Source organism: Antedon mediterranea, chromosome 10 (assembly GCF_964355755.1).
Source record: "Antedon mediterranea chromosome 10, ecAntMedi1.1, whole genome shotgun sequence".
Taxonomy (NCBI): Eukaryota; Metazoa; Echinodermata; class Crinoidea; order Comatulida; family Antedonidae; genus Antedon; species Antedon mediterranea.
Window position 1 is genome coordinate 1,839,355 of NC_092679.1, and position 25,795 is coordinate 1,865,149.

The 25,795-nt window shown below is 32.6% G+C and overlaps 1 protein-coding gene across 2 annotated transcripts in view; it reads left to right on the forward strand.

The window, feature by feature from the left end:
• The window catches only part of LOC140060895 (protein phosphatase 1 regulatory subunit 21-like), a 54,399-nt gene that overhangs the window by 4,765 nt on the left and 23,839 nt on the right, over positions 1-25,795 (forward strand). Inside the window, exons 9-17 of one of the 2 annotated variants that reach the window (XM_072107261.1) lie at positions 267-368; positions 551-639; positions 848-1,077; positions 1,595-1,722; positions 2,848-3,015; positions 3,416-3,610; positions 4,070-4,198; positions 6,040-6,192; positions 8,268-8,430. In XM_072107261.1, the coding sequence (XP_071963362.1) occupies positions 267-368; positions 551-639; positions 848-1,077; positions 1,595-1,722; positions 2,848-3,015; positions 3,416-3,610; positions 4,070-4,198; positions 6,040-6,192; positions 8,268-8,318 (1,245 nt within the window). In that variant the 3' untranslated portion in view covers positions 8,319-8,430. Of the gene's footprint in view, positions 1-266; positions 369-550; positions 640-847; positions 1,078-1,594; positions 1,723-2,847; positions 3,016-3,415; positions 3,611-4,069; positions 4,199-6,039; positions 6,193-8,267; positions 8,431-25,795 lie in introns of those variants that run through there. The other variant, XM_072107260.1, reaches the window with a different exon arrangement.

Below are 25,795 nucleotides of genomic sequence, written 5' to 3' on the forward strand. Positions count from 1 at the left end.
TATTTGGGCATATCACTACCATATGTGGGCATATCACTACCATATTTGTGCATATCACTACCATATTTGGGCATATCACTACCATATTTGGGCACATCACACTTTTGTGGAACTAGACAGAGCATAAGATTTTAGTTTGCATTCATTCACATAATTTTCTTGTTCAATTTCATTTGCATAGTTTTGTACTTATCTTAGTTTTGTACTTATCTTAGTTTTGTAATTATCTTAGTTTTGTACTTATCTTAGTTTTGTACTTATCTTAGTTTTGTACTTATCTGCATGAGAACGCTGCATATCTGAGGTCAATTGAAAAAAGCTTCAACAACTTTTATGATGATATTACTGAAGATGCTCTTACAACTCTAGTAAGTCTTGTTTTTATTTGATTTATACCTTTCTGTATTGTATATTGATATTTTTGTTAATGCACCTTGAGCACTCTTGAGTGCTATGTGGGCTATATAAATCTATATTATTATTATTAAATTATTATGTTTTTCACATTTTGCAACACATTTTTGATTAAAAATGTTTATTTATTTTGTAGGAAACAGCTACAGGTCTACAAGACTTTTCTAGTAAATTTAGCAAATATGTGTCGTACTTAAATAAGCTACTTCCATATCAGTTGTTAAGGTTAGTGTATTATAAATACTTCATGTGTGATGTGGCTGAATATGGTAGTGATATGCCCAAATGTGGTAGTGATATGCCCAAATATGGTAGCGATACAACATTATCATGTCCATATATGGGCACATCACATTTTTTTGTCACGTAAAGTTTGATAATGTAGACGTAGCTTTAAATTAGAAATATTCAAAACTTTATTGATTGTTTTCAGTTTGGAAGAAGAGTGTGCATTATCATCGTGTTCACAAACGCTAGAATCAAGAAACATGGAATTGCACAGTGCCCTCAAGAAGCTCACATCAGCATTTACAAAGTTAGACTCTTATGTACAGTTGTTAGCAATGACCAGTAAGAAATCAGGTGATCTACCACAGGCCAATCACAGGGAGTTCTTCAATAAAATGATATCGAGTGTCACCTATCTGTCCAGTATAGTTAAAGGTAAGTTATTATTATTTTTTATTAATCTTCATTTTTCATGTTTTTGGGAGACAATATATCTTTAAAGCTTTCATATGTACATTAAAGAGTCGCATCTCTACATTTTAAACCTACCATGTCAAGCGTACTTTGGTACAGTATTTCAAAATTGGATGGAGTCTGAGAAAGTAGATAGTAGATGTCAGAAAATTACGGATGTGTTGAAAGAAATTATAACAGTATTTTATGGTATCATGGGTGGGTGATGTTTTAAAATTAGGTTGGGTAGCCCACCTTAAAATACATTTTAGGTTGAGTGAAATATACTGAATGTGGGCGTCTCCCTTCCTACTCACACAGTTACATCCCAAGATACATCCTATCTAAAGCTCTGTCTACACTATCAAACTTTATGTGAAAAAAAATGTGATGTGCCTATATATGGACATGATGTCATATCACTACCACATCACACTTTTTTTGTCAAACTAGTTTGATAGAGTAGACAGAGCTTAAGTATATATAATTTTCGTCACAGATGTATCAAAGAGCTACAATTTCAAAGTTTCTCTTGAGCACCAGCTACCAACTGTTACTCAGAAGCTAAAGACTACTGATGAATGTGTTGTCTCATCTCTTATCTCATTGGTTACTTGTACAGGAAAGGTAAGATCATGTGATGTCTCATCTCTTATCTCATTGGTTACTTGTACAGGAAAGGTAAGATCATGTGATGTCTCATCTCTTATCTCATTGGTTACTTGTACAGGAAAGGTAAGATCATGTGATGTCTCATCTCTTATCTCATTGGTTACTTGTACAGGAAAGGTAAGATCATGTGATGTCTCATCTCTTATCTCATTGGTTACTTGTACAGGAAAGGTAAGATCATATGATGTCTCATCTCTTATCTCATTGGTTACTTGTACAGGAAAGGTAAGATCATGTGATGTCTCATCTTTTATCTCATTGGTTACTTGTACAGGAAAGGTAAGATCATGTGTTGTCTCATCTCTTATCTCATTGGTTACTTGTACAGGAAAGGTAAGATCATGTGATGTCTCATCTCTTATCTCATTGGTTACTTGTACAGGAAAGGTAAGATCATGTGATGTCTCATCTCTTATCTCATTGGTTACTTGTACAGGAAAGGTAAGATCATGTGTTGTCTCATCTCTTATCTCATTGGTTACTTGTACAGGAAAGGTAAGATCATGTGATGTCTCATCTCTTATCTCATTGGTTACTTGTACAGGAAAGGTAAGATCATGTGATGTCTCATCTCTTATCTCATTGGTTACTTGTACAGGAAAGGTAAGATCATGTGATGTCTCATCTCTTATCTCATTGGTTACTTGTACAGGAAAGGTAAGATCATGTGATGTTTTTTTGCTACATTTATATGCTACCGTTGTGTCTGCACCTTGTTGGTGGCGCTGCTCTCTGGCAACAAGTCAGCTTTTTTTAGATTGTTTTCGCATCCTTTCAAGAATTTAATAACACATATCCAACAAACATTATTGAGCCTTTAACTCCTCTATGCTGTTAGTTTCTGTGTCTACCGCATTTTTTTGCTTTATTTGTTCATTTCAATATTTTACAAGTGTCCATCCAGCCGAAGCTGATCTTTATAATACAATTTGACAAGACAATAACATACAATAATTTAAATAAATAGAATTTATAAAAATTAACAAATTAAAATAATGAAAAAAGTTACGGCATTAAGCAGTATGGTTTGTGATTACTGTACACTTTTATTCAAGTTCATTTCAATTTTTTTGTTGCTAGTTATCAAATTTTATGAAGTCAAATGTGGACATGTTTAGCGCACCAACTAGTTACCGAACCAGAGGACACAGTTTTATACAAGATGATGATCAACAGGGGAGAATGACATCACCGACGGTATCGACGTTAAGAGAGAAATCAGTCAATTATATGGCTATGCTTAATAAGGTAACACTTTGCAACATTTTCGTAGTGTTACAAATTGCATAGATTATAATATTTGAATTGCTCACATACCTGGTTAAAACAATGTATTAAGGAAATTATGACAACAAAAATATTAAGTAAAAAAATATCTTAATATTAAATTCTGAAAGGTTTCATATTATATTTATTGTATATACCTTAATAAAACCTTGAAAAGAAGCCCATGAGCTGCTTCTTTTTTTAGGACTCTTGGGTGGCCTTCTTTTTGGATTACCTTTTCAAACCACAGGGAGGGACTTTTTTTTAGATGGGCTTCTTTTTAGATTACTTTTCCAAACCACAGAGGGTGGGTGTTCTTTACAAGATGGATTTCTTTTTCTTCTTTTCAAGATTTTACAGTATATTTTATAATAATTTTCAGCCCTCTCCGGACTCTGTTCCGTACACACAAGCATTGAACAACCGTAGGGTGCTGGTCAGCTCAACAGAGAGCAAGGAAGGCCTAGCTCAACAACTAGCTTCCAACTCTGATAAAATCAGCAGATTGGAACAAGATAGAGAACATTGGTTACTAGAAGCACAGTTACTACAAATCAAGTATGATAAAGAAGCAATGGTAAGGTCAAAGTTGAAACATTATAATAGAGACATGTACCCATTTCACATTGCCTAATGATTGGTTTCCAGTAGCGATGCAATGCAGGGCTTTAATGCAATGTAAATGATTTAACCAATCACAAGCAATGAATTATTCGAACAGTGGCTTGTCATTGGTCAACTTGCTTGCATTGTGTGTACGTCCTTGTTTTTAAACCATGATAACGCAAGAAGCTTATTATTTTATATTAATGTAATATTTTATTTAATTATTATTATTATTGATATTCTCATATATATTAAACCATTTTCCTGTAACTGCAATGGGAAATTGCAATACATATATTGTCGTATTGGTGGTCATCTGGATGTTGAATAGAGTGAGAAAGTACACTCCAATGGCCCACATGTACAATGAAATTAACCTAGGTTGTTGAAAATCAAAAGCTCCCTATCATGATATCATCATCTTTTTTAGAAAGTGAATCGGCTACAATCACAGTTACAAAGTCACATATCTGGTGTACATGGACCTGACTTGATGAGACAGGTGTCCAATGACTCCCAAGAAGGTAGCAAAGCTGACCACAAGCCAACTGATCCTTCTGTAAGTAATACAGGATATTTCTTTTTTCCACACCGAAACAGAAAATACATGATTCCCCAATTACGGGAGGCGCAGTAAGTGGTGCTGTATTGGCTGTCAAACTGAGACAGGATTTGAACCTTTAAGGGTCTTTTACACCTGTTGGCATGGTTCCGAACATAGATGTTTCGTTTTCACATGGTAACATGCATATCGATTGATGCATAGCCGCATGGAGCATCGTAAAAACGAAACATTGGCATTCGATTTGATTTACCAGCGCCGGACCGGAACTGTGCTAGAACAGGTGTGATAGACCCTTAATGCTTTCATTTGTGCATCGGTATTATCTTGTGTTGAGTAAGCTAAAGTAACCTCATGTTTTCTTTAAGGTCTTCTCATTAAATGTTGGCTCGGCTACATTGGTTTCCCTGTCTAATTATGAATTAATTTAAAAGATTTTAACTTTAAAAGTCCTCTACTTAAAAAAATGTCTAAACTTATAACATTTCGAGGAAGACCGAGAACCACCCTACCAATAACTCTCAGCAACGACCTACTCACCCTTTATAAGCATAACACAAACATCAAGTATCCCGGACAATTGAAAACCAAGAAAGACATCAAACAACTTAACACTTTGACTGCCAAACACGAAGATCTTCGTTTTTGGAAACACAACGCTTGACTGCCAAACACGAAGATCTTCGTTTTTCGCGTTTTTTTACGAAATCCGGTAGATAGGTTAATTATTGGTATATACTATAAATATGGACACTAAATTCGGTCTGGACCGTGAATTTTTTACCTTTTGAAAGTAACTAATCTGGTTACGAACGATTGTCAAAATGGTACCTGTCGAAATAACATACACCGCGCATCACAGTAGCGCGTACAGCGATGGTTTGGCGCATTGTGTTTCGGTCGCGCGCTAGCTATGCCGCCGAAGCATTACAAAGGTTTATGTGGATTGGCATGTTTGTTTGTTATCTGAATAAAAAATAAAGGATGAATTTTCAATAAGAAGTCTTTAATTTTATTATTGTATGTATACCCTAATTGTTTTGGTGTTTCACTGTAAGTGACCGAGTTTCACGCAACAAACTTGTTTAGAAATGGTATGAATATTATCATCAGTTTACTAGCTAGGCTAGTAGTACTAGGCTATAGCCTAGGCCTAGTTGTAAAACGGTTCCGGACCAACTTTAGGCCTAGTTAACTAGGCCTGGTGTCTTTACTATATGGATTTTGGCGAAACATTGATGTAAGATTTATGATTTATAAAATGTAATACATTTTTCGATAGTGATAACTTGTTTTTTAGGCCTACCGGTGCCGTGTAAGTAACTTTTCCGTTGTTTGTTGATCTCACCGGGCGATATTTTCATATTGTGATGTCTTGCACAAAATCGCGAATATCTCGACTTTCTTGCGCGAAACTACGAAAAACTCAAAAAGTGGGTTACTTTCATTTTACTATTACGATTTACATATTGCGATTTGAAAATCGTTCTTGGTACCATTGTAAAGCTAAAATCTATATGATTATTTCAGTCTAAATTACATGTAAATCAGATCACATACATAGTTTCAATCAGCTTTAATAAAAACATCAAATTGGGCTATAAACGCTGGCGGTGGCAGTTTCAAACTGGAAAAACCTCTGGCAGTCAAAGTGTTAAAGAACTAGCCAATGAAAGATCAGACTGGAAAAAACTGGTAAAAGAGATTTACGTAGCAGCTCAAGCGGAAATGTCGGCAGACTTTTCAGCGGAAAGGCAGTAATCATCATCATCAAGTCCTCTACTTCAGTTTGTTTTCGTTAGAAGGCAATGATAAATTATGTTTTCTTCTTAACTCAGCTTGGCTCGTTGTCGAAACAACCAATGGACTTTGGGGAGAGCGAAGAGACATCTCGCGAAAACCTCATCAAAAAACACTACACAAGTAAAGTGTCCATTATGACTAACCACAGGCAGATGGTAGATAGCAAGTCAGTTAGCTTCCACTCTGAGGTAAGTGAAACATTGTTTTGTAAAGCTCTGTCTACACTATCAAACTAGTGTGATGTGCCCAAATATAGTAATGATATGCCAAAATATTGTAGTGACCATGTCCATATATGGGCGCATCAAATTTTCTAGTCACATAAAGTTTGATAAAGTGGATAAAGAAGATGAGAGAAAGTATTGTCTGATAATAAACTTTCAGTAAAGACTGCCCTCTATTTTTTATACTTACTCAAAATGTGCTTGAATGGCATTTTATTTGACCTTTCTATTTTACCTTAGGGAAGTTTTACATGTGTAGGTTATAAAACAACTTGTAATGAATAGTTAATGTAACATTGAAACCCCTAGGCTATAATAGATTGTTCCAAATTAACTTTTAATTGCTATCCATTGTAGGAACAACTGTTGATACAGTTTACACAGATTTCTAACAAAAACATTTTGACTGTATACCTTTATGATTCAAAACTGACTAAAATTAGAGACCACATTTTAGGTGTCCCTATTTGCAAATCCATGGAGAAGAGTTTGGGAGGTGTACATTCGGTTCTAGTCCTCTTCCTTCCCATCAATATTATTTTATGTTAAAGTACCACTTTTTAGAGGTAATTCAATCTATTATTGAATAACCAGTGAAACTTTCGCAACCATAGTTACACTACTACTAACTGGTTATCTGGTAAAGTAGACTTTTAATACCTCTTAATAACGACTTAAAATTCCTTTAAAAACCCCTCTAACTTGAAACTCCAAATGCAAAATGGATCTAGCAAAAATAAAAGAAATTTCACTGAATAGAAACAAGGCAGCCAGACGCGGAGAAGTACATGGGCCTCTTGGCGATTGGCCCGAAAATATAAATATATATTATATATGATTCAATATTGACAAACAAACCTAGTTCTAAACAGTATTGTTATATCATAGACATAGTCAAAAGCATTGAGGCATATTGTAAGAGTATGTTTCATAGCTTGAATTGCTATTGTATTGTAAGACTAATTTATTATAACTCTGGGTATATATTTTCTAAATATATCTTGGAATGAATTGCGAGTGATAGGTTGCATGAAGTTCAAAACCCTTTGGCCATAATAGATTATTCCAAATTAGCAGTTAATACTAACTGACTTATGGTGTGTTATGGGATTACTTGGAATCTTTCATTTCATAAACAACTTTTTACTTTATTTATTTAATTAAATATTATTTCTCTCTTTTCCCCTCTAGTTTTAATTTATCATTCACAGAATTTCTTACAATGTTATTTAGTTGAGTCATTTTAATATGCAGTATATTATTTTTGCAGTTAGATTACCCATTGATTAATGGAATATTCTTGCGCTATGTAATTGTATTTAATCAAAACTGTTGATCATGAGAAAGTTAAAAGTCTGAATTTCAAAAAGTAAACTTGCTAAACATTTTTGTACAACCACCTATATCCAATTATTACTTATATTTTTTATGTAAAATTTATTTATTTTTTAAATAAAGATTTACAAAATGAGTAAAGGAAGTCAAAAAATGTTTGCATATTTTGATAAATTTGTAAAGCCTCTATGCATTCTACATTATTTAAATGACTATTTTCTAAGAATAAGATATTTATATATTTTTCTTGGATATGCATTATTATAAATAATATGTTGAGATATAGTTCGGGTAGATACACTTTCATATTTTTTTTTTCATTAGAAAATTTAATGCATGCAGACACAAATACATGAATCGATAAATATAGTGCCTCTTATGTTAATATCTACCCATTTAAAAAAACAGATTAAGAACTCTGCACTTTTAATTAATTAATTTCGAAAAATAGTATAGATGAGACGAGACGCTGTGGGTATTAAATTAGGTCGATCGATAATGTATTGTTTCCTTGTGGTTATAAAACTTTACAAAGAGTTTTATGTTATCATTGATTCTACCATTCCATCTGTGAGGTATCTTTAATAGAATTACCTCTATAAATATCAGTGACCTAATTATTATTCTACCTAGTGAGATAATGGAATTATCCTTCTTTTTAGGCTTTTCTATTGGCTGTCTAATCTTAGTCTTTGCTTATTTAGAACTTTATCAAGATCATTACTAGACAGAAAGTGACAGATCCAGAAATATAACTGATGCATGCAGACTGTAGACAAGACTGGCACTGCCACAACCCTAAAGCTCTGTCGACATTACCAAATTAGTTTGACAAAAAAGTGTGATGTGCCTAAATATGGTAGTGATATGCCCAAATATGGTAGTGATACGATATCATCTTGTCAATATATGGGCACATCACTTTATATATGAATTGTTGCTATCTATGTTTATACAACACTTTTATAATTAAAGTGAAATTAGAATTGATTTAGTGAATAAAATATAAATAAAATTTTTCAAAATTATTAATTGTTTTAAAGCTGTAAAAGTAAATATTCAACTAAATCCTAAACTAAATTTTTAAATGATAGAACAAAGGCTAACTTTATAACTGTATTATTACTGTATGATTGTAGAGTTTTCTCAATTATACACATCTGTGAATTTTCAACCGAATTATAATCGTAATTCTGCATCAGCGACAAACAGAAGCGCAAATCCAACAAACACTTTCCCCTTAAGAAAGCAATTAGCGACGGATTACTCGTGGACGAAACAAAAAGAACACAGTCCTGTTTTCCTTTTACACTTTTGATTGGATTTCCTTATTGCTTCTAAATCGGTGAAAACATTTTGCGGTGTTATCGTTTTAGATACTCATCCACAAAGTAGGTCAAAGGATGACCCTTTGATTGTCTTTGCATTTCATAAGCTACTTATCTTGAGTGGTACATTTAATTTTGCAGAGTCCTTTCTAGTTAAAAAAAAATTAAAGTAGCTTGAAAACACTCGATAAATCAGTCACAAAAACAAGAACATTACTTGCGCCATGAAATGTAATAAAGAAGACACTTTTGAAAATTAATAATCAACTTCTTAAACAAATTGATAGATTAATTCTGTTTAATTACGAGACAGTTTGTAATAGCAATTAATTAATTGATTGATAGAATATGCTTCAGTTTCAATTGTAAATTTATGGTAATTTATCAGTATGTAGATAACTTGAAATTAAAATTATATAAGAGCTTGATCAATGATATGAAAGTCCTTGCAGATTTTTTCAGTTCTTTCACCCGAGTAGTCTTGTCCTTGCTTGACCATGGCCACTCTAAATCATGGCCACTCCCTGCTTTATACACAGATTTGGAATAAAACTATATTAAAAGTGTAATGACTTTGTGTAGGTGTGTAAGTCCTTGAGTTAAGGCGTATCTATTGAGGCGTGTCATCAGCTGCCAATTAAATTGAGGCTATCTAGCTGACTTGATGTGTGAAGGAAAAGCATCATACTCAAATACCACACCTGACTACCATACCTAACCACACCCGAGTACCATTACCCGAGTACCATTACCAGAGTATCATTACCTGAGTACAATACCTAACCATACCTGAGTAGAGTACCATTATCCGAGTACAATTACCAGACTACCATTACCAAAATAACATTACCCAACTACCACATTACCTGAGCACCACATTACCTGAGTACCACACCACCTGAGTACTACACCTGAGTACTGCACCTGACTACCACATTACCGGAGTACTACACCCAAGTACTGCACCCAAGTACCACATTACCTGAGTACCACATTACAGGAGTACTACACCCGAGTACTGCACCTGAGTACCACATTACCTGAGTAATAGCTTCATTGATTTGTGGCTTAGATAGTTTTTATTTATTCATTTATTTAATAATCTAAAATTCAAAATCAAAATCTTAACATTGTCGAACAAACTATCGTGTTTCTAGAACTAATAATTCTTTTCTACAAAGTACAAATAAATATTAAATAAATTAGGTCTTTAAATTGGTAATTGTCAACTGTCTGACATTAAGTCTAATAATGAGAAACATGAATTAAATCAGCACAACAAATCATTTCGCTTGTCGATTTATGGAAGTAGAACAAATTTGATTACTACACCAGCATACTATTAGGAGTTCTCCTAATTGGAGCATTCTTGAAATCTATTTCATATTATAACATGTTAACTTGTTTGTTTTTTGTAAATCTGGAATAATATGTTTGATTGCATGAATACATTTAATGGTTATTGTGTTTTTTTAATTTGATCGGTATGTCCAGGGAAATACCACTTAATCATTAACATTGATTATATTTGTCTCCCATATTTTGCACTCTGTTGGAAACACATGATTATTATTTTCTTTAAACTTTTACAGTTTATCCTGGTGAAGATATCTGGATTTTGTTTGTTCATGCCTTATTAGTACTTTTTAACCAAATAGAAGGATTTTGGGAGAGTTTTTAGTTTTCAGATTTGAGTCCGATATTAGGAGAGTCATACCGCAGGATTAACTTAGAATGTTTGTATCATAGGATTGTTTATGCAACAAGAAATGATAAAAATATTTATCATAAACATTGAAGATGAACTAGTAAACTAGAATAATTAGAGCTAAACATCATCGAAACTAGTCATTAAAACATATAGAACAACCTATCATCACTCCCATATTGACAATCTTTAACGATGCCTCTCACTCGTTAATCTAACTGTTAATTTAAAGCAGATATGATGGATGTGCTGTGTAGATATCTCATTTGATATATGAACTAAACAGTACACATAATTAGTTTTGATGGAAATAGAACAATATAAATCATCTTCAATTGCTTTGGGACCTCGTCTGCGAGGTGAAACTGTTGCGGAAACGTGAAAGCTACCACAGGGAATGTTCCTTAATTGCCCTATAGTCTCACTGAATGCTGCGCTATCAAATTATGGAAATGCTGCTTCATCAACTAATCTAATTTGTTTTGGAGGAAATTAAATGTTACTTTATAATATAAATATTTATGATACGCTGTATAAATTTGAATACATTGTTTCAGCAGGCTACTCTGTATGATGTTATCACAATATCATCATCTTTTTATCATTATTACTGTACCTCGATATGATTATTATTATCACTATAGTATTATTATCACTATAGTATTATTATCATTTTCCTCATCACTATCACCATTTTTATCATCGTCATTTTGTGTTTGTGAAATAGAACTTACTTACTATAAACAAGTTTCTTATTACTTTCTTGGACTCTTCCATTTTTTCCAAGGGGCATCAATGTGATTTAACGTTAGTAGATAGAGCTCTACTCTGATCTAAAAAAATGTACATTTACATAATGTCAAAATGACTAGTTGATTTGTGTATGTGTTTGAGGTCATGACCTTTAATCGTAAACAAGTGTTCATTGATAATTAACCCATTGACTTTTATAAGATGTTTTATCATTTCTACTAAATAGTCATCTAATCCCGTGTTCCAAATTTCCACATCTGCCCCACTCATTCAATTTATTATGTCGTGACTTTCATAAGCGCTGCAGATGCTTTTAATCAAATCTACATTATAAAATAAAAATATAATTTATTCGTTACTAATCTTGGGTACAAAAATCAATAATTTGTCTTATTTAATCATTTTTTTCTGTCTGCATTAAAATCCCTATGATCTCTAGTCTGCAATGCTAATCTCTCTTATACAACCTGCAGATGTATAGGCGTCCTTTAATTAAAACAGTTCACTCCATTTGTCTAATCTCTTTTAAGTTCTTGAACCCCAATCAATAGTCAATAAAGGCACAAGACCGTTGGTGCTAGTCAATGATCTCTGTCAATAAAGGTCAGTGAGGGTCAGATAAGTACATTGGAAGTCATTGATAGGTCATTAGCCAGTGACCAATGGTAATTAATCTAGGACAGGCTTTAGAAAGGTTGACCAGTGGTCTACTTCCAGTCAACTGTACTTTCTAGTGTGTCAGTTATCAGGTTATACGATCTTTATAATGGACTAGACCGAAACTGGATACCTTGAATATCATAGAAATGGAATAGTCCAAATCTGGACACTCGGGACAAGGAACTTTGGACAATCCAAGCAATAGGTGATTGAATTTAATCATGGTTGATTCAAAAGACAATGCTGTGGGTATCAGTGGCTGGATCTCAATGGAGATACAAAATAAAATAAGCACTGAAAAAATGGCAATGCTGTGGGTATCAGTGGCTGGATCTCAATGGAGATACAAATATAAAAATAAACACTGAAAAAAGTACAATGCTGTGGGTATCAGTGGCAGGATCTAAATGGAGATAACTTATATAAGCAAAAAGCTATATCAAAACGGTAAAGCAAAAACAGTGCCAAGTTTGTGAGAAAACATTCTACCTTCATCATAATTCTTGGCAAACACAAATTATTCAAATTTAAATAAATATAATAGGATATGATCCTTTGTTGCTCGTATAATGTTTAGATGGTCATAAAATGTACATAAACATGGCGTTGGAAATGTCGTAAAAACCATAACAATTGTAAGAGCATATTGAAGAATTATATTAGTGATGGACATATTGATCTCGGTGAAAAGTTTAACATAATAAAATCATCAGTTCAAATTAAACTACATTTTTAATAAAAGCATTTACATTAAAAAATGTGTGTATAAAAATAATGTATAAAAATAATTTATAAACATATTACATTATAAATAGAGCCTCTATTAAAGGACCACCTTAGGGACACAACAAAGTGTTGCCTTAATAGGGGTTATTTAAAAAAAAATTCTAGAAATGCCAACTGTCTTCTTGAAAGATTGCAACCTTTATTATGTAATAAAAATAAAAATGCTATTCCTTCTAAGAAAGCATGTAATAACATGAATGTAAAAGATAACATGAATTATAACATGAATATAAAAGATAACATAAATGTAAAAGATAACATGAATTATAACGTGAATATTATAAAAGATAACATGAATTATAACCTGAATATACAAGATAACATGAATTATGACATTAATATTATAAAAGATAACATGAATTATAACCTGAATATACAAGATAACATGAATATACTGTAAATGATATGTACTTTTCTTGTGCAAGTTAATGAAGTGATTTATCGTCAAAGCCAATTTCATGTTTTATTTATAAATTAATAGAATTGTTTACAATCATACTATTGTTCATTGTACTTTAAACATACAATAACACATGTTCTTATAGAATTAATATTATAACGGTTTAAACACTGAACTATTGTCATGATAGGAGGAGACACAAGTATGTCTAAAACCATTACAAATAAAAGCCCATGATGGTATCAGCAAAGTGCCTCTACACCAATTATGTGCGTACATCTCGTTACATTTCCAATTGTTCGTTCTCGTAAAGCTGCATGTGTCGATTTCAATCGGCTTAATATCTCCACGGCATTACTTAATTCCGCTTGGAAATGAGGTTTATTACAATCGTTTGACCTTATTACATAAATGTGATAGCACCGTGTACTTAATGTAACCTACTGTTCTCTATAAATGCTACGTACTGTTTTTCTGTATAAATGCTCTCTACTGTTTATTCATCAAAACCATCTGTGCTAATTCACTTTGACACACCAAACATTATAAGTAAATTAAAAACATGCTTTACACGTAATGCCTATTAGCGTGATGTAACGTTTTTGTGTGAAAACTTCCCCTCCAAATTAAATGTGGTCCATTAGTTGTCCTAATTTTTTTTTATCAATATTAATGAAATTAAATTTCTATTTATTTACCGTGTCCACGTTTACTGTATGAATCTTGTTTTTTTATAGTTTAAATCACTTTAATTGTTTCCTGTAACATATGAAAAGAAAAAAAGTAATTTGAATCACAAAATTACCAAATTCAAGAATTATTTAATAACTGTATTGTTAAACTGTACTAAATATTTTGCATTATAATTAATAATTATTCATGGCAGAAACCAAATTGAGGGGACACGTTCTGGTTGAATGAACGGGATAACAATGGGCAACACCAGTATTTTGGGAATACCATTAATAAGTCACTTTTTCTTAGAAGTAATTAATGTATAAAGATAGTTCAACGTTTAAAAAAAATCATGGTTAAACTTTGATTGATCTTATTCAGTTAATAATCACATAAGTACAATTTACGTATCGACAATAAATTTCAGCATCTTGATGTACCTCCTTTTAGACTGAAAATTTCCGAATATTTTATTTCTGTTTCAGGACCGCGAATCTGAGGTTTTTTTAAACTTGATAAATGTTACAAATGTTAAAACCTAACCTTAACTATATAAAAGTATCAAACAAATTAACAATAATTATATCCAAAGTCAGCTGTGATAGTCGCAACAAGCTGTTACAAAAACAGATGTATTATGAATCCTCTTGTCTTTCATTTTCACAAACCTACATTCATGTTCCTGTCTCAAGCTCTCATTTATTTATAGACGCATGACCCGGTAACCTGATTGTTAAGATCGAAGGATGTACGGTGATTAAAAGAATTCCCTTGAATCTATGCTATGTGCGTTATTCCCCCAAACAGAGCCGAATAAAGAGCTGGGCCAAGTATTAGCTCGCACACCCGAGGGGATTCGTATTTACACACTCTGCGTATGCCCCCAGTATCGACGACCTAGAATCGTAAAGAATGTGGTATATTTAATACCGGTCATGTTGATTGGTGTTCTGAATGTTCTTTAAACCGGTGTCTTGTGAATGTTAAACATAGTGAAACATGATGTCAATAACCTATTAAAATCAAGGTGAGATTGTAACATGTCATTGCGCTTAAGTTTCATGCTTACAACGTAGAAACAATTCCGCTCAAAAAACCTGTTAATAATTAACAATTACATTATTTCGGCCTCATAACCTACTTTTTGCCCCAACTTTCCAGTTTTGTTTTCTTTTATTGTTCCTTGATATGCACCATTTACCAAAAAAGTTGTTTCATTATGGTTTTTGACCTTGTAAGAAAATATTATTTGGAACAGCAGGAAAAATTAAATAATTTTTCTTTCATTATTTTGTTTTGATTGACCTTATTTAAAATGTTAGCGGTGTGAACGGGATGACGAGACTGAGCAGAATGCTTCGTGCTGATTGGATAACTTTACACGATCCTACTCACCCCACTTGTACTGATTGGATAACTTTAGACGATCCTATTCACTCCACTTCTGTTTTTAGGAGGGTAAAAAAATGTTTAAAAATACAATATTCTGACGCGAAAATTAATTTTGCTTGAAAGTATGAGTGCATGAAAGAAAACGCTTAAACTATAAAACCAATTCTAAATTAGATCAGTTGTAAGACTATCTATTACATCACACCCATTTACCTAAAAAAACAATCTCTCCATAATTTGAATGTTATCTGTATGAGAATTTTGTACCCCAGCGGCAATCGACAAACTAGATTGCCAAGACATTTGATTTATAGTCATGTAATTTTTATGTTTTTTTTTAATAGTTTGTTTTATGGTTGATTATTTCCTCTCATACAGGCACATGACAACATTGATTTATTTTGGTTAGAACCATTAGAAATAAATTAAACAATAAATGATTTCAAATTATATTTTAAATTATTATGTGTTATACGTTATTTATACCGTATAATAATCAAAATTATATTTTTTTAATTTAGTAATTTAATTTGTTTAGTATCATCAACTTGATTATTCAGACCAAGCAAACGGGGAACTGAAAAAAGTGGCCCTTTAATAGAGGTGTCCCCTGAATAGAGGTCGGCTGTAGTGTTGTTATTTCCTCTTGTTTGTTTCATAGCAAAATGTTTTAAGGAGTTGTTGTTAGTTTATTTCAAAATGGTAGCATAAAAAAAATGCCCTCCTTTCCCTCAAATGTATTCATGGGTTGATGCCTAAAAAGTGTATTTTTTTTATTTGGCCTAATAATATTTTTGTTTATATATTCGGTTTTAGTATTCATTTAGTTAAAATGATTTGAGTTACGAAGCTGTTGCATGCAAAGCAACTAGAGTAAATATTTAATATTTGCTCTCATTCTTGTCTATTAATAATTTATTTTCAAATTGCCAGATGGATAATTATGTTATTAATATTATAAGCTTAAATCTTAATAATTGGAATTATAGGCCAATTGACATTTAGACAATTTTTTTTAAATTGCATTTAGTCGACTATTAAGATTAATTATGAGATTTTATATGATCAAATCTTAAATTCATCCCATATGGCAACGTAGATTTTTGTGCAATTAATTGACTTTTTCTAGAACAAGCTCTAGGTGTTGAGAAGAGAGTGTAAAACGGCCTAATCATGCTGTGTAAAACTAATGACTATGCCCTAGCTACCTACGTCCTTGCAGATTGAGCAGGGGGAGGGAAAGTGTTGAAAACGAACAAAGCCCAGGGCCAAACACAGAATGTGCCTGGTGTGGCTATTGTCTTTACTAGGCTGCCTAGAGGTACGTCGTTACGCAGTTTGTAAACCTCCTGCTATTAAGCAAATCAGAGACTACGTTAATTAGAGTAACGACCCAAATTAACGCAGAATGGTGTAAAATTGTGGATCAGGAAGTTGGAAACTAGATCAACAGAGCACTATTTAGGTCGTGTATACATTAGTTCGTTGAGGCGCGTCAAAAATAGAACAGCCCACCACATTTCAAACATCAAACACAATTACCTGGAATTATATCATACCAAGGGGCTATGTACTATGAATGTATTAATTGTTCTTTGTTACTCGTTATTTGATTACCCATTGTGAAGTGGATCAGTCCATAATGGGGAAGTTCCTGAATGAAGTTTACAATGTTTTTACTAGAATTATGGCTCATTTCTACCTAAGATTCCTACAACTTACATATAATAGGGGTGTTCACAATCTTACTTTATTTAATTATAAATTAATTAAAAGATAATTTTGTTTAAGTTCAGGAAGGTGAGGTTTATGATATATTAACTTGGGATGTTTTGTTTAAAAAAAATTTAAATATTACACTATAAATTCATTACATGACTAAACTTAACCTATTGAATAATGGAATGGTCTAATAGGTAATGAAGTACTATACAGTTTTTTGTTATTATTATTTTTTTAGATTTATTATTTCTTCCATTGAGATATTTAATTTCATGTTTGCTGATTTTGGATAAGCCCCAAAAAACCCAAAACTCTACTACTTTTAAATTCGTAAAACTATTTTGATTGAAACAAAACAACCTGTAATTTTGAAATAAACGATATCTGTATATGAATGGTTTAATTTAAGATTTATTGCAAGAAAATAAATGCGTTTATTTTGAGTAAATTGTGAATGACGGCAAGTCGTACATTCCTACTTCAGCTTGTATCTCATTATCATCCTTCCACTATCAACATTCACTTTGTTTACAGCACTAATTCAAGCGCTTGTCATTAAATCAATTTACTTTCAGGTTTGATTATTTACATTGAAGTAAACAGTGTTCAGGAATATCGTATCTAAATAATCGTCTTGTGTATATGACCTTTTCAAGCAATTCACTTGATCATATTTTGTAATCAACATTGTTTAGTGTTCGATATATTCCCATCTCTTTTTTAAAGATGTATTGTCCCTCAAAAACATTAAAAAATGGAGATTAATTAAATCAGGCCATTTTACAGTTTTAGTAATTAACTTCTGTATAAAAAAACAATAAAAATAATTATTTCATTTATAAAAAGACAAAAAAAAAACGTTTAATTTTAACCAAAAACTATTGTCTGACACTGACAGTACAATTTAATTATTTTTTGCTTTAAATTAATTTTTTTCAGGTAAGTAATTTTTGTTTTGGTCCAGTTTTTGGTCAAAGTGAATAACTGTTATGTAAAATTAAAATGGCATATTTATTATTTAAAAAATTAGAAAAAAAAATTGTTTAGGGGGACAATATTTCTTTGAGCAATATTTCTTGTTTTTGTCCATTTTGGAATGCTTTCATTTACCCCAGATACAGGCCCAGAGTCATTGCTGTCAATCATACCAGTTGATTGACAGTTAAACCAATAATATTCATTTAATGTTGGTAGATTTTATCACCTTTGCCTCTCAATTACCGAGAAGTTGGTTGCGTAAACATTGTTTATATGTATCTCGTTTCTGCCTGCTTTAATTAAGTCAGCGTGAGCTAGGGCTTAACCTAGATGCCTTGTATCGTGGTTCCAAAGCGATCCTAATTATCATTGTGCCTTTATGTGGAGCTAATTTGGTTGATTCCAACATTTCCACAGGGCCCGTCGTGCGATTTAAATATATTGATGTAGTAATGCAACTAGGGCTACGTTTTATTTGCGACATGTAACAATAACAAGGATTAAATTTCAATTGACGTAGCAGCTTGTTAGCCCCATTCTTTTTATTGATAATGTAAGTTGATAATGTGCCTTTTTTTTAAGTAACAAACTTGTATCATTACCATATATGTAAAATATAACAAAAAATATGTCAATGCTCCAATTATGCCAGCACGTAAAGCAATTACATAATACCACAATAGTATGTTATTAAAAGTAATTTGTTAGAATTTACCTAATACATATCTTTTATTTTTATTTATTTCAACAAGAAAAATATTTTTTTCCCCCAATATATCCACTATTTTATACTACCACACAAAACCACCATAATATTACATCATTACTTGTAGCTGTGGGGTTTGTTTACTTGTTCCATTTCCTTTTAAATTTGGCCGATATTTTCCAGGTGCAGTTCCGGTTCAATCTAAACTGCTGCCCTAGATTTGTTTTCAAGGAAAATCTCTAGAGAAATTAAGAGGAATGAGGACTGATTAATGTCCCATGAGAACACGCTAAGTTTTGTGAGCTTCTGCTTCTATGCATCTTGCTTTATTGAATTCAATATCCCTGGCCTTGTAAGCTTGATCATTACATCAATATAAACACATATGATTTAGACAACAGTCAGATAATACTAGTGCTCCCTTCATGTTATTGTTGTATTAATAAATGACTTTGTAGGTCTAACATTTAATTCATAGGCAAATCACTGAGACAAAAAAACCAATGCTGTGAGTAAATGGCTGAATTTTAAATTGAGAAATTTACACAAAAAAAAAACAATTAAAAAACGAGCAATTTCCCAGCAGAAATTAATGTTATTAGGGCAACATTAAAGTTACTTTCTCAAAAAGTTCCATTGAATGTGTCAACAACTTATTATCTTCAATTGTGAATATTATAAATTTAAAGATGTTTTTTCTGCAATCATCATAGATAAATGAAGCTCTATCTACACTAGTATCAAACTTTATGTGACAAAAAAATGTGATATGCCCATATATGGACATGATGATGTCATATCACTACCATATTTAAGCATGTCACTACTATATATGGGCACATCACACTTTTATTGTCAAACTAGTTTGATAGTGTAGACAGAGCTTAAAGTATGATCAAGGGTTTGCTCTGTGGAATAATTTAACCAAATATTAACCTATTAACTTAGTTTGTTCTATAATCACCACAAAAATAGGTTGTTTATAGCTATTTTCATTAACGAGCTGTGAATACAATTAAACTATATTATCCAGGGCTGTTAACACAATTACATTTGTTTTCATTTTACTTTTAAATATGAATTTGGAGTTAACTATGAACATGTGTTGACGTAATATTCAATTCAAATACGGTTAAGCTTATGTCTACACTATCAAACTATTTTGACAAAAAATGTGTGATGTGCCGAAATATGGTAGTGATGTGCCCAAATATGGTAGTGATATGCCCAAATATGGTAGTGATGTGCCCAAATATGGTAGTGATGTGCCCAAATATGGTAGTTATATGTCATCATTTCAATATATGGGCACATCACATTTTTTGTCACGTAAGGTTTGATAGTGTAGATAGAGCTTAAGCATTTATGTGGGGTTGGGTTACGTTTTTTAGCAAACGTGGTTCTTTCTTTCCATATACAGTACAGTAGTAAGTTTTCTTTTTCATGGAGGTAAATAAATGATGAACAATGATGACAAATACAGTCCTACTTTTTTAAAGGAATATTTTGTTTGAAGCGTGTTATACAGACATCTGTTTTTCTCAGAATCTTTGCATATCTACCATGATTTATCCTTTATTTATTGTTAAGCCAGCCTTACTTTATTGTACACCCATAATGTTACCGGTACAAGTATTGGGCTTTCCACTATTATAAACCATGGAGGTATATATAAACATAAGAGGTATTTTATACCGCAATGGATAAACAATAATCTTGCATAGGTAAACGTGAACTGTCACTTAGGTGTTTTTTTGATTGGATATCATGTTTTATCCATCGAGTTATTAATATTATGTATTTAGGTTTCTAGGTGTTTAATTAGTTCATGGCTTGAACAGCTTTAATTACTGCAGGCAATACTGTTAATGATTCACACAGCTCGCTATACAAAATATTGACTTTAATGCAGTTCTCCAATTTTTTCTTTTCGTGTATATTGTACGTACGTTTAATGTAATTAATCAAGTAGTAATATGGAAATTTATAGATTTTGTAAAGTAGAAAAGTAAAGGAGGATGACCTTTGACCGGTAATTAAATTGCACCGAGCTCTGGAATTATACAATGGTGAATTCAGAGTTATGTGGAGTTTCCATATTTCATAAAAGATGAACAAAATTAATACAATACTGTAATATGAGCTTGGTTTCCACTTGTACACAAGGCAATGACATAGGAACAAGTAATTCGACCAATCATGATGTCGCTTGTATTTGGTCAATTCATTGCGTTGTGCCTATGAGGAGGTGTGGCGCAGTGTGTTGGACGTTGTATTACTGATCGTGAAATCTTGGTTCGAATCCAACTCTTGTCGCATTGCTTGTACTGTATCCTTAGGCAAGACACTTTACTTACATTTGCCTCTCTCCACCCAGGTTTATATAAAATGGGTACCGGATCACAAATTTGCGCTGATTACTAGCTGCATTATGGAAGTATGTTTCGATACGTGTTTGATCCAAACATGACCAGGGTAATAATGTGCAGCTTGCTTATATGCGCTATATAAGAATGAATGAACTATTATGTCATTTCATTGTGCCCAAGTGGTAACCATAAAAGCTATAACTACATGAAATTTAGAAATTGATTAGATTTTGTCATTGCCCCGCAAATAAAATGTTGTATCGTACGAGTGAACTTAAATGATGCATCCACATTGAGGTTGCTATTGTATTGCTAATATTTTTAGATCATTGCTTTAGTGAACAATACATCATCTCGGCTTATCTAGATTAATTGCAGAGATCACCGGAAGTTTTTGTCATACACCTAATAATGCGCATCTAATAAACCCGTAGATTTCTTTACTGTCGTACTTTGAAAGGTTGAATGCATTGTTGTAGAATTTGCTTGCACACGCTCTCTGCCCTCTGGATAATTATGAAATAGTACTATGATTACTTTTTTAATGGGAATAAATTAAGATTAATGTTATTGTGAAGAACCTTTATTATTCTAAAATTACAATTTCTAAAGAATAAGCATACACTGTAGCGTAATGAAGGAGATAATTAAAATGCTGTACTGTATTATTTTAAATAAATTGAATTATGTTACTACAGATGCTTTAGCAAAATTCTCTGGTAAGACAAATTTTAAAATAAAAAATAATTCATTAGTGCCACAAAGTGATACTAACTCTGTAGTGGTTTGTATACAAAATTTTCATTTAGATTTAGATTTTTTTTTGCACACATTAAAAGATAGACAATTCAGCTATTAAAATGTGTAATTAATTGAAATCTTTTTTTACAATTAAGTTGTATGTTAAGGGTGAACATTCGTGAGAATACACAACCCATTTGACATTTATAATGTCCAGCTATGTTTGTGTCACTGACCAATTGCAACTGTCGGTCAGATATGGTCTTGCTTAGTCTTCTCCATAGCCGCCTACAGTAGGTTGCGTTATATTGTTGCAGACTTAATGATAATTATACAAATAGGTTTATTGATCAATGCTTAAATAAGTTGAACCATTAACTATGTTTCAAATTTATATTTGCTGGTATTATATGATGATATCAGGCTGTAATATCTAGAATTAGGTCAGTAATAAATGTTATTTTTGATTGATTGATTTGTGATGACTATGTCATGATGTTATAAAAGTTTATGTCTGCTTGCAACATCATTTGTCTCTTAACAGCAAAAATTCTGTCACTAAAACTGGGAAAATAATCCAACCTAAAATTTTAACCCGTTCTTTCATTGATTTGTTAATGTATAATGTACAAGCTAGTCTCCTGAATTTAACTTGTGCGTATTGAATATGGATATTTACTGCTATATTGTGAAATAAACCAGTTATGATATTGTAACTGAATATGAACCAATTATTTAGGTAATTATGTCACATCACTCATTATCATTTTGATCTAATCCGTAACCCAAATGTAAACTAAATCAACTTGATCCTTTTAAATACTATCTAATGTGTTGCGACCTTTTAACTGAAAAGAGGTCAAGTGTGACAACTCTTCACCGTGGCACTTTGCACCTTTGTGTGATGTACAAATTCAAAGTAAATATCGGGATCCATCAAGTGGCTATGCTCCATTTGCGCCACCAATACATCTAGAAGGCTTCCTGCCTGAATGCGTTAAAATTCAATAGCTCTAACGGGGTAACAAGTCAATCTTTATAATATCAGATTTTTTTTAAAAACTTGATTGTATCTAGTTGATCACAACCTTGACTTTATATGTTATAGGTAGTTTTAAATTGGGTTAAACTGCTGTCATGTTTTAAAGAAACTGGTATATAATAATGATTGACAGATTATAATGTAACATTCCTCAAATCCCACAGTCCTGGGTTTAAATTGAGAGAATGAGGTTTCATTGTGGATCAAACAAAGCTATCTTATTTTTATTAATGGTTCAACAGAATTTAAGCATCACTTATTACTTGTACCAAGATAAATCAATTTGCTCCATTTTTGACATTAAAAGTAAATCATTTTTAATTAAAGCTATGTCACATAAGACCGAAATATTGAAAAACATTTCTACACCTTAATATGTTTTTTTTTCTTCTCTCTTTCTTTTTTACTGTTTATAAGTCAGTAGAATTTGTGCTGCTTGATATTATGAAATTGTGAACCGTTGTTAACTTTTTGTACCTGTGTATATATATATATATTGTAATAACTTTATTACTTTATTTTGTAAACATTTTGTATGGATCGAACCTCTTGTTACGAGAGTGTTCCTCCGTTTTAAAGGAGAGTAACCAATAAATTTTATTATTATTATGAAATTGAACAAGTTTTGAAAATGTAGAAGAAATTCTATAGTAACTACCTAATCATTATTTCCATTAGTATTTATGATCTTATCGCTTTTCCAATATTGCAAACATTTATCTTTTCATTCATTCTGTATTAATTTAATTTAATCATTCATCTAAATTTGATGACTCTTTGAGATAAAACCCCAAAATTCATTGTCTTCCCACTAATATGCAAATGTTCACAATGTATCCTTCACTTAACCTAAATAGAAATTTAGAGGTTAGCGATTTTCATATTAATATTAAAATAGATTAATTGGATGACAATTTGACCCAAGTATAAAATAGGTCATGACAAGGATTTCTTGTTTAACAATGGGAGTAATTGAATGCATAGATATACCAGAAATAATTTATAATACAACTTTTTAAATTAATTTATACATTCAAATATTTTTTGAAGGAAACAGATCCCCATCGGGTATGTGGTTTCTGTTGGCTGTTTTCTAAACATATATAGAGGCGAGGCCCATTACAAATATATTGCTCCAAATAGCACCTTTATTGAGTTCGCGTTATGTTCGTTTTCGATCCTATTGTTTCTCAAAATGTTTTTGAGAGGATGGCTGCCTGTCACATGATACCTAATCAAATGGTGATGAGGATACACTTAGACCCCATTTACACTTCATCGACGATTTCTTAGCCGGCCCCAAGTCGGCCCGACACCGGCTTTCTTTTTAGCCCGCAATGTGTTTACACTTACCCAAAATGCCAGCCTCGGGTTCCTACTATTCACACAATGTGTTTACACTTGCTCTCGCGGAAGAGTGCTCGATGATACGATTTCGCTACATTCACGTCATATCCGCTCATGTGCGCCCACCAACCGTCTTAAAAAGTTAAGATTATTAAACGTTGTCGATCTACACTAGGCCTAGGCCTATCGAAATTTAGCAAAAAAGAATCAAATAACGGTATTTAATATGGATCAAAACAATTGTATTATTGCTTTACTACTTATGTTTGCGTCTCGTTTTCTGAAGAATAGTAGTAGATCAATACGCCTTTTTCGCGAAACGGACGACATTTTCGATCGATGACAAACAATGCCGTGCAACAAAGCGTAACCAACAGAAATAACATAGCGTTTTCAGCCTATTTTCTGAGGACAAGTTACTCCGTTAATTCGTAACCCCTCAACAGACAGCCGTATGGACAACATTTTTACTGTAAAATGTTCTTTAAAGATTAGCCTACATAAATGTGTGATTGAAAAAAATTAGAAAATTTGTTTTCACTTCTTAAAGCCCATCGAAAAAAAACACCACAGTGTATAAGCATAGGCGCCGCATGGTGTCCTGAAATCCCCTGAAAACGCTATGTTATTTTTGTTGGTTACGCTTCGTGGCACGGCATTGTTTGTCGTTGATCGAAGATGTCTTCCATTTCGTGAAAAAGGCGTATACATCTTCACCAATTTAATTTCAATGAAGAATTCCCGTTCATCAGCAATAAGTTTCGTAAACTTTAAACTATGGTTGACCCAGAACGTTCATTTTATGACCGCGAGTGTTTACACTATACGAAGTGCCGGCCCGAAGCCCGCAATTGCCGGCCCGAAGCCTACTCTAGACTAGGCTCAAAATTGAGCCGGCTCGAGGCTGGCTCGGTTGTTCCCAGAGTGTTTACACTTGTGCACTTTTGGCTCGGAGCCGAGTGTAAACACTCTGGGAACAACCGAGCCGGCCTCGAACCGGCCTCGGGCTCGCTAAAAGCTGAAGTGTAAATGGGCTCTTACTTGGGGGGGGGGGGATACCCCGGGTTTACACCACCCCCCCCCCCCCCCCTTCCCCCCGATGTATATTAGAATATTTTACTTTTAAACATGTATTTCTAGCTAGTTGATTTGATGTTTTGATTATTTTAACCAAACCAATTATAATAGAACCATCAAAGCCTATGATTGTCTTATTAAGCAATGAGACCAATTGAAGGGGGGTCCCCTATCATATTCCATTCTCCCACACTTTGTGTATTGATGTCATCATTTCATTAGACTCATTCTAGATATACCTTACACCATTGTCTATACCCTGGTGTATATTAGTCTTTATTCAGCATTAAACAAGTCAGTCGGCCGTTGGTAATTGGAGAAGGGGGTCTTGTAATCCGAGAAGGATTTTTCTCATCATCTACGACGATTGAATTACAACAAGTGCATAAATTGCCAAGTTTTCTATTCATCACTGGCCTACATGTTTTATCTTCTTTTTTTGTACAAATTGATTTGGTGTGTAAACTAGGCCAATGGGGTGTAGTGTTAAAGAAAGTTATTGTTACTGACATAATGATGGTGGTAGTGTCGTTGTGTTTGGGAGTGGA